The 10,430-nt window shown below is 43.7% G+C and overlaps 1 protein-coding gene across 6 annotated transcripts in view; it reads left to right on the top strand.

Moving 5' to 3' along the window:
- Positions 1 to 2,773: 2,773 nt before the first annotated feature.
- LOC147260600 (leucine-rich repeat transmembrane neuronal protein 4) overlaps positions 2,774 to 10,430 on the top strand; it is a 57,933-nt gene continuing 50,276 nt past the window's right edge. The window contains exons 1-4 of one of the 6 annotated variants that reach the window (XM_086207234.1): positions 2,774 to 2,829; positions 3,280 to 3,527; positions 3,716 to 4,093; positions 4,545 to 6,085. In XM_086207234.1, the coding sequence (XP_086063360.1) occupies positions 4,042 to 4,093; positions 4,545 to 6,085 (1,593 nt within the window). In that variant the 5' untranslated portion in view covers positions 2,774 to 2,829; positions 3,280 to 3,527; positions 3,716 to 4,041. The other 5 variants (XM_086207237.1, XM_086207240.1, XM_086207239.1 and 2 more) reach the window with 5 other exon arrangements.

The following is a 10,430-nucleotide window of genomic DNA, read 5'->3' as shown; positions in this document are numbered from 1 at the left end:
CTTCAATTGCTCCGTATTAGAGTTGAACCATTTAATGTTGAGCACCTCTTTTATGAAGATAACTTACATCCCGGCGGTCTCTTGTGCACAGAGCCATTTAGGATACATTATGTATGAGGACATTTACACATGGAAAAAGTTGCAATAGCAGAAATGTTACATTCATATTGCAGAAAACGGTTAATTTGCCAGCAAAGTTAATTATCAAATATAAAAGTTGTGTCTGTCAGAATTTCAACGCCGAGGCCCATTATCATCATCTCCATAATACATTAGCAACTGATCCTCACAGGCTTCCGTGCAGAGGAGTGTTTTCTTATGTATGAGAGCAACACGAGGAAAGGTAGGCTAGCATACAAAGGCTTGTAGGATCATCTACAGTGGAGTGCTGATTTAGCCTGTAATACAGTAATAAGTTGTGACTCTTTCCAGCCACCTTTCTCTCATTAGCATCATGAATGTTGCAGCACCTCTGCCTCTGCTCTACCAACAAGGGAATTTATCAGATTATACAACACACACTTCAAAAATGTGCTCTAAAAGAAATCAATGTATTAATGTCAAGGCAGATGATAAACTTTCAGTAACCGAGAAAACAACAATGATAACCCTGTCAGATGCGAGAGTCCAACTGAATTTCGAATGCAGAAACACAAATTTAAGAACTTGAGAGAATTGTGGATGGATAAAGAATCAATTTTAATAATTGCTGTTGAAAATCAAAGCCGCATCAACATACGCTATACCTCTGGTTTCTCCGAAGACAAGGAAAAAGTGTATGCGGCATTTCTTTTGTACTTGAATCACAGAGGAGCCACATGTTTGGGGACGAGCCCTTTGTCTCAGACATATTCACCCGCTGATCAGATATTTTGTGCGTGTTCATCACATAACTCATATTCCACATTTAGAAGTCAGGGTCAGAGTAAATAGGACCCACTTCAATACTTTTAAGTTTCTCTTCCCTCTAATTATTTGACTATTTATACATTTCTCCACTGTGTTTCACTGGGATTCATTACGCTGAAGAAAAGCAGGTCCTTGCCTCACTCTATTATTCAGGGCTCAGTCACTCACAGACAGTCATTAAAGTTTCATAGGAAGCAATTTGGTGGCTGAGTTATTTGCAATGTGAGGTGAGTGCATATGGTGGTGGTACTATACCTTTGTTTGTTGCTGTACCAGCGTGTGTGTTTTCCGTGTCGAGAGAACGTCTTTCTTTTCCCTCCCAGGATCAACCTAAAGGAACAAGATCTCGGTCTATGGAAGGTCGTTGAGGAGTCAGGCAGGTTGCAAAGTGAATATGTAAAGAAACACGAGTGATTGCAGTCGGAGAAAGTTCTGATAGTCAAGTTCTAGCTGGGAGGAGGATGAAGTGGCAGGACATAAAAAGAAGGGAAGGAAGTAGGGAAGCATACACTCCATAATTACAGTTCTAAATTAAGTAAGTTCTGCTCGAGAAAATGTTAGTTATCACTTTTTAAATATACACACATGTGTGTTTGTGTGTGTACAGTATGTATGTATATATATGAACTTTTAATATTTAATATTTATATTTCATTTATGTGTCAAACGTGTAAAAACATGTAATTAAATCAATAAAATACTTAAATGAATACGTGTCTGTATTAACTGATCAATAAGTTGATTATTTGAATTGACAGATAGATAAATATGTAGATAGTTAAATGTGACATTTACATATTTAATGTTTCATTGAGTTTGTTGGATATTCATTTTCTGGAGACAGTTTCACAGTAAATTAAATCATTAAATATCTCTTAATTTATTCAGAAATTTGATTTTGTAACATTTGTCTTCTCATAGATTTGGCTGTGCCACTTGAAAGTTTCCAGATAATAACAATGATAATTTCCATTGAATCACCGTTTCATTCTCTAACATGATGGGTGCTGCCTCACTAAATTTGAATTCTACAAATCATTCATTCCCCCCCCAAAAAAGGACAAAACACAAAATAAACGAACTGAAACATGAATTCATCACCAGAGGTACTTTATGAAAATTTTCTGTAAATGTTGCAGTAACCCCCCCCCCCCATACACACACACACACAAAAATAATGCAGTGATATCACGACAGGCCTTTTTAATGTATGTTAAATATTGTGTGTGTGTGTATATATGCGTGTGTTTGTGTGTGTGTTTGTGTGTGTGTGTGCGACTGCCGCCTACACCTCCAGTCAGCCGATGGATCCAATGATGCTAATTTGATCAGTAAGTGCCAACGATGCGCCAGATGCATCAGTTTTACTTTTGTTTCTACTAATTCTAGTTGTCACAAACTGTATACAATTTAACCTCGAACTGTTCATTAAAGTCCGTCACTGGTAATTATGTTAGCCATTAAGTACGGGGGCAGAGGGACTCATTACAAGTGATGACTTTGACCCCAACTCAAATTCCCATTATGAGGCCTTCAGTGCACTCTGTGTTTACGCATGATGCATTTCAGTGTCACTGTGTGACAATGAGCTGCGAAGAGACGAGAACCCAGAGAGAAGCTCCAAAAAAACCCAGATAAGTGAGGGGACATAGACAGATGAACGTTTCAATATTATTGGTACACTTTTCATTTCACTGTAAATACATCAACATTTCGTAAGAATGATACATTTGAATGAGAATGGCCGGCTCTTGATGGGCTTTTCCACAGCAGCCGTGGTGACATGGGCTCGTCAGTCAGCACAGGTGTTAGCAGTGACATTATATTGGTAGGGTACCAGAGGCACTTAATTAACAACTGGATTAGTAACACCTGTGTTTACCTGCTGTGAAAACTGACTCCTGCAGAAGGATTCAAATGGTTTGTTGTTTGACGCTTACTTGATCTGTATTTTAAAAAAATAACAATTAAGGAATATTTTACTTCTTAACCATGCTTCATTTTTTTTAAATAGCTATTGGCATTTGATTTGCGGAATATAATTAAACTGATGAGCTTCTCCATGCAGCAGAAGTCTGAATAGAATATGTGAGTTCCCAATGGCTCCTACTTCCAGCCAGGCATTTATAAATTCTGAGATGGTGCTGCTGATTATGATCAACCAAATTAGCCTGACATTGCAGTTTTGCTTACCTTCGGAGTATAGAGACAACAGTCTGTCCTGAGGCATTTATCAGTTTCAGACTCATGGAAAGCAACAAATCCCGTAAAATTCCCCCCAGACTTCTGGATCTTCACAAAATCGCCTACATTGAGGCTGTTCTACATGATATTCTTTTGATAACTAATTTTCTTTCTCTTCCCTTTCAGTGGCGCCGCCCCTGGGGAGGCCTGCCTTCCACTCCCAAACCCCCTGAGACAAAGTAGTCCTGTCCTATTTGAACCAAGAATTATTTAACAAAAGCATTCTTCATGTTATTCATATACACAAGTTACACTAGAGGGAGTGTGTTTGAATTGATGCTCTGTTCTGGAGGATAATGAGTCGAGTTAAACGGGAGCTGTGAGAGTCACTCGGCGGCCAGGAGAGGGCATCTCAAGTCCTGAAACGAGCACCGGTGAGTTCTGTGGAGCTCCAGCAGCACCAGCACCATTCATTCCTGTTGCTGTTCAACTGATTCAGTCAGGATGCAACGGCTCTGATCCACACTGGCCTCCCTCATCTCAGTCAGGATACACCCAACTTGTCGGGTTTGGACATCAGTTTGATTCTATTTCTTCACTTCAGTTTCTTTTCTACCACCAGATTCAACAATTGGCGACTCGGTGGTTAAATGTTTTCTCCCCCAAACGCGCGCTGACAGTCCTCCTCCTGAGGCTGGCAGCTCAAGGGCTTTGACAGTCTGAAACCTGCAACATCAGGCTCATGTTTTGCTGTAACGGAGGAAACTACCGGTTGATGCTCATCTTCTGGAGCTGCTCAAATCTCCGACAGGTGGACAGCTGTGCGCTGAGCGGACTTGACTGCGCCACAAAGTGCGTCTGTTTTCCGTGCAGACAGGCGTCCTGGGTGCGGGTGTTACACTGTTCGGACTGAACGCCGAGTGCGTCTAACATGTGGACCTGGGACGCATGCAACAGAGAGCCCTAAACATGTGGAGGAGCCGACACCGCGCAAGTATGGGTATGTACACCCATATGTAATGCACTTACGCGTAAAGTCTTCAGTCGGTTTAATCACAATTCACTTAAAGCGTGTGTTGCTGTGTCTTTGCCCCCTGCGGCTCCTGAAGGATGACTGCAGGCTGGAGGTCCAGCGGAGGGCTTTTTTTTCTCTCTCTCTCTCATCAACTATCTGACAGATCTTGTCTGACGCATTTGATTATAAATGATCCACCTTCATGTCTCAAGATCATGAATTTAACTGCGTGTGTGTCCAGAGGGATGCAAGTAAACTAGGCTGCAAACACTGTAAAATATCCCCCTCTGCAAACATTGACCCCCAAATACACCAGGCTGCAGGCCCGTGATTCAATTTCATTCCATTCTTTTTATTATTTCTTTTTCTATTCCATTACATGTACATTAATTATCTTTGGTCCGTGCTCTTAAGTCTATGACTTTTGTGTCTGCAGGACTTCCTGTGCTTTTTGGATGGCTTGTATTCACAGTGGTGGTGCCCGCCTGGCTGCTTGCTGCTCCGAGCAGTCTCCGTGAGCGTCCCTGCCCCCAGAGCTGCAGATGTGATGGGAAAATAATATACTGCGAATCCAATGCCTTCCGTGACGTGCCAAGCAATGTGTCTGTAGGAACACAGGGCCTCTCCCTGCGCTACAACAGCCTGATGAACCTCCGAGCCCACCAGTTCGCTGGCCTGAGTCAGCTGGTTTGGCTCTACCTTGACCACAATTACATCAGTGCTGTGGACGGCCAAGCTTTCCATGGGATCCGCAGGCTCAAGGAACTGATCCTCAGCTCGAACAAGATCATACTGCTAAAAAACAACACTTTCCATGATGTTCCAAATTTGCGCAACCTTGACCTTTCTTACAACAAACTGCAGGTTCTCCAACCTAATCAGTTTGTGGGGCTACGAAAACTACTTAGTTTACACTTGAGGTCCAATTCTTTAAAAACTGTCCCGATGCGAGTTTTCCTCGAATGTCGCAACCTGGAATTTCTTGATATTGGCTACAACCGTCTACGGAGCCTCACGCGTAACGCCTTCGCAGGACTCTTCAAGCTCATTGAACTTCATTTGGAGCACAACCAGTTCTCAAAGATTAATTTTGCTCATTTCCCTCGCCTGACTAACCTAAGGGCGCTCTATCTGCAGTGGAACCGTATCAAAGTGCTCACACAGGGCTTGCCCTGGATGTGGACTTCTTTGCAAAAGCTGGACCTCTCGGGGAATGAACTTCAGATGTTGGATCCGAGCACATTTCAATGCCTCCCAAATCTCCAGACTCTTAACTTGGACTCCAACAAACTCAACAATGTGTCTCAGCAGACAGTGGAGGTGTGGATCTCCCTCACCACCATCAGCCTGGCTGGCAATCTGTGGTACTGTAACCCCAACATCTGTCCCTTGGTGGACTGGCTCAAGGCCTTTAAAGGCAACAAGGAGTCCACTATGATCTGTGCCGGTCCTAAGGAGGCACAAGGAGAGAAAGTGACTGATGTGGTGGAGACTTATAACATCTGTACAGCAACACCGAGCCCCATCCCCTCAAAATCAACACCTCTTACAAAAGCATTCCAACCTGAGCTGCTGCCCCTTCCCACTCAGCCTGTGGTGGATAAGAAGCTGGTGTGGAACAGGACAGCTTCTCCTACTCCCTCCCAGGCCTCCCCCACCATCCCACTCCCTGATACCGAGTATGTGTCCTTCCACAAGATCATTGCTGGAAGCGTGGCCCTCCTCTTATCCGTGGCTATAATTCTACTGGTTATCTACGTCTCGTGGAAGCGCTATCCCAGCAGCATCAAACAGCTTCAGCAGCGCTCTACAGTCAAAAAGCGTCAGAAAAAGGCACGAGAGACTGAGCGCTCCCTTAATTCACCACTGCAAGAGTACTACGTGGACTACAAGCCATCACACTCAGAGACTATGGATGTGCTGGTTAATGGGACAGGACCTTACACATACACCATCTCAGGCTCCAGGGAATGCGAGGTATGACCGTTGCCCTCCAAAAATCCATTTCCACTGCGAGGCATGAGAGGTAAATTTTCTAACAGTCTGTGGAGAAAAAGCACCTTTTTTCCCCTCCTTTGCTCTTGTCTGTTATGGGATAAGGAATTAAAGGTCAGTGCATGGTGACTTGTTTTGCAGGCAAGTTCCATATGATTACCCAGCTGTTGTTGTGAATCATGCAGTTTTACTGCGAAAATATGATTCCCATTAGATGAAAGTGCAGTGGCAGTGCCTCTTCCTGGGTCCTGCACACAAAGATTAAACGTACATACAGTGAGGTACATTATGCACAAAGTAGGTTCATCCTTTTACTCTCGACACAAAAGAGGTCAATGATGAATCTGTGTCTCAACCAAGCCAGCCTGTTATTTATTCACAAACGGCTCGCTGTCCTCAGTCGAATAAAACAAATATGCTGCATCGAGTCACTGTGCAGGTGGTCCTCTCTTATCCTGTGCGTTTGCTACTCCAGCTGGAGTAGCAAACGCACCGGTCGTGTTGAGTTGTGATATTTGTTCTCTTCTGTGTTATGTATGTAAATATACCCACAAGAGCGTACAATCATAGCATTACAATCAGTCCATTCTGCTATTAGGCCTATGGCGATCATGTTCTTTATATTTCACTCGTTAGTTTAATTCACACGCTTCTGTCACTGAAGGCTTTAAACAAAACACCATGAAAGCCCAGAGCTAAATGAAAGATAAATTATGCATTTGGCCAAACTACATTATGCTTTCATTAGCTTTCTCACTGAAATATCAGCCTGTATAGTCTGCAGAAGCTGAAACTTTGGTCCACTAAGAGTACACTGAATGCCTAAAGCTTTATTTGACTGACTGTTTGGCACAAAGGGATCAAGACGGAAAGACCCATCACTTTGCTTAATTAGGCACCTTTTTGCTTTTGCATGTGTAGTCCTTTTCCTATCCCCTTTTGTTCTGCAGCTATTATCATGTGGCAGAATGGTAGTATGTGATTACTAGGCGTGGGGAAATCATAGTCACTGGAATGGTAGCGGCGCCTTCATGTTGGACTAACCAGACATGTTGAAGACTACAGAGACGTCTTTGCTCCTCAGTTGTAACTGTCAGCACAGCTCAGTTTTATCTCACGCTGCCACACAACTCATTTCCTTCACTCCGCATGGATCCTATAAATAATTTTGGTTTCAAGTCAAAGGCAGCCTGTGTTCTTGATCGTTCTGTGGCATCTCCTACATTCTTGTTGTGTCCTTGCTGGTGTCACCGGAGCAGCTTCCTTTGTTTTCAGTCAAATCCCATACCGTGAGGTTAAATCAGCTCTTTAATCAGTCAGATCATCTGTGGCAGCGCATTTGTCAAGCGCTCAGGATGCTTGAGGTGAGCTAGCCAGCATATCAATCTTGTAGCTTTCATGTGAGAATGTGGCGTGGGAGCATTAAATGGCAGACCTAATGGGGCTTCTGCTAGCTAGAATAACTAATAGCCCATCAGAGGTAAGGAGCCGCGACTTCCCTCAGCTTTGTTATTCCTTGCCCTCTACAGCTCAAGGGAGCAGCCCGAGTTGTTAAAAATGTAATGGTTTTTTTCCCCCCTCTGTTATGTTTTGTGCCAAACAAAGTAAGAAAACATATAAAACTGCAGGATAGAGTCTCAAACATCAGCAGTTTTTTATGCACCTTTAAACGGTGCTTTCACTTTACACCGCTCATCAAAACTATCCAGTCCAAAAGAGTTTATTAGTCATGTGACGTGTATTTTGTTACATGCAAGCCTGTGAGGCACAGTGATGTGTCTCCAGAGCTGTTTACACCCCAACTGAATCAACGCAGCGCTGACAGGGATGGCTTTTCACTTTTATTGAATGGAACGTGGTGGAAAGGGTCAAGAAAGATGTAAGCAAGTGTGCAGGTTTGGTCTCAACACAAATGTTCTTGTAGAGGAAAAAGTAACTTGTTGAGTTGGATAAAAAAGTCTTTTGTCAGACCGCAGACTGTCTTCCTCAGGTCAAGATTACAACGCGAACATATTAATTTATTTGTGATGAAATTACAAGTCATCATCTCCTGATAAATTGTATGACATTAATATTACACTCTATTAAGCACAGCATAAGTATTTTTAAATTACATTCCTGGCTTGCTGTTATATTTACAGATTGCAAATAAATCACTTGTTAGTTTCCTTAAACTCGTATCAATCTAGTGTTGAAGCCCCGAGTTCCACTTTCCATCACTGTGTGACTATAAATTATTCAGCTTGTCACCATTTAGACAACAAGCTCACTTTCTGCTCCCTTCAGCTCAGTCTCAGTGCAGGTTTGTCTCTTGTAGAATTCGTTGTGATGTCCCACTACGAGATACACCCCCGGCTGGCTGTCAGTCATGACGTCTGTGTCAGGACCCTCGGCTACATGCGGCTAATGCAGCCTCACTCGTCATTCGTCATCTGTTCTCAGCTTTTGTCGTTCTTTAATCTTTGGTGAGCCGGCTGGACTGTTCTTGGTGCAGAGTGGACACATGCGTCACCAGGTTGTTGTGGCCAAAGATACTTCACCATAAGTCGCTTCAACAACTGTCCCCAAACAGTGGAGCTTTGTAGCCTCTGGCGAATTTAGAAAGGGCACATTGGTTTAGCCCTACCAAGCAAGTGGTGGAGAAGGTGAGAATCATGGGCACTACCATCGCAGCAGGGGGGCAGAAATTGTCTCCTTACTGAAAGAAGTAAGAAAAACTCCAGCGAGACCTTCAAGTGATGGATAAGCACACCTTTGCCCATACGCTGCCCAAGGAGCTGCAGATAGCTGCCCACATCCACCTGAGGATCACAGCTACATCATTCAGAACACCCACCTTTGCATCTAAATCCAAACTCTTCCAGTGCACAGCAAATGTGGTTTCTGTACTTAGAGCCTCAGTGTGAGTGAGAAAAAAACTACTTAAAAGACCTATAAAAGAGAAAATTGCCAGAAAGCTCAGGGAAAGCTACAGTACAGAGGCGGGATCCCTCTCCCAGGTCATATAATTGATGCCTAACATGCTGAGCAGTTCAGAAAATACAACATCACCATTTGATTTCAAACCTTTTTGATATATGTAAAATTATAAAATAAATGTGACAGATTCTGATGTCGAGCAATTTCAGCTGTCGCCAATTGAGCCTCGAGCCACGTGACCTCCTCCCCATCCAGGAAACAACGCTAAGATGCACGTGACAGGAAAAAAATGAGGTGACAATCACTGTCTGGAAAAACAAAAAACATAAGAACATGGGACATGATGCAACAGACTCGAGAGATTAGGAGCATGTAGAACATAAGCGAGCGGTTACAGATCCAAGAGGTCAGCGAGCAGCTTCAGGTGTTGTCAGTGCCACTCAGCCTCCTCTCAGCTATGGGGACCTGGAGGAGAGATGACACACACACACACACACACACACACACTGACAGCTGAGAGGGGAGACAACACAAGGAGACCAACAGAAATACGTTAGAGAAAAGCAGCAGTTATTTGGAAGTTTGCAGTTTTATTCTTGTTGGCAGGACATATATAGACTATAATCTATCATTTTGCCTGTCTCTGACTATGTTGACATTGACTCAGAAAATAACACATCTGAGTCTGTTGTCTGATTCACTCAACTATTCAGCCCACTTGTCAGCCGGGAGAGTGGACTCATTCAGGGCCGGGGCATTTCGTTCTGGGAAAAGGTGTCAAGTTTGGTGTATGTCTCAGGCTGTTGGCCTGATGGTGTCAGAACTGTTGAGTGGTGAGGTTAGACAGACTCCACATGAGAGCCTTCCAGTGTTCGGGGACGCCTCTCAGACCGGACCCGGTATGCCACAGATATAGCGGGGGTTACTGTCTTTGCACAGTATTGAGACAATGAATGGCAGCTTATCAGGGAGGGGCGGTGTAGTTTGATGGCAGGACATTGAATGGGGCGTGGAGTGGTCCACACCTCTCCCTCATGTCTGTAAATGACCTGAAATCATTAGCTATCTTTCTTTAATCCCCTTTACTGCTTAATTTTCTGCGAAAAAAAGAAGATGCTTTCTACTGTCAAGGAGTACTTGGCTATCATTTGTTTTAATGGCCAATCAGTGGGCCAGCACACCCTCACTGGTCAGGAGGCACTCTGTTACCCACCTCAGGCTAAATGCCACCCCCGTGGTTCTGGAAGCCCTCGCAGGCCTTCAACCATCTCACCACAGATATGAAAATAAAAGTGGCTGTGTTGATGGTTCTGAAGATGAGCATGACATTTACGCCCCACAGCAGGAAGCCCATTACTAAACAAATACAAGACTGCTTTGCATCGGCCTCGTCTGGTTCTCCTGCTGG

This window comes from Aulostomus chinensis, chromosome 6 (assembly GCF_037954235.1).
Source record: "Aulostomus chinensis isolate RoL2024-O1b breed Wild chromosome 6, RoL_Achi_v1.0, whole genome shotgun sequence".
Taxonomy (NCBI): domain Eukaryota; kingdom Metazoa; phylum Chordata; class Actinopteri; order Syngnathiformes; family Aulostomidae; genus Aulostomus; species Aulostomus chinensis.
The sequence above is the reverse complement of the archived record's forward strand: the minus strand, read 5'-3'. Positions and strand labels throughout refer to the sequence as shown.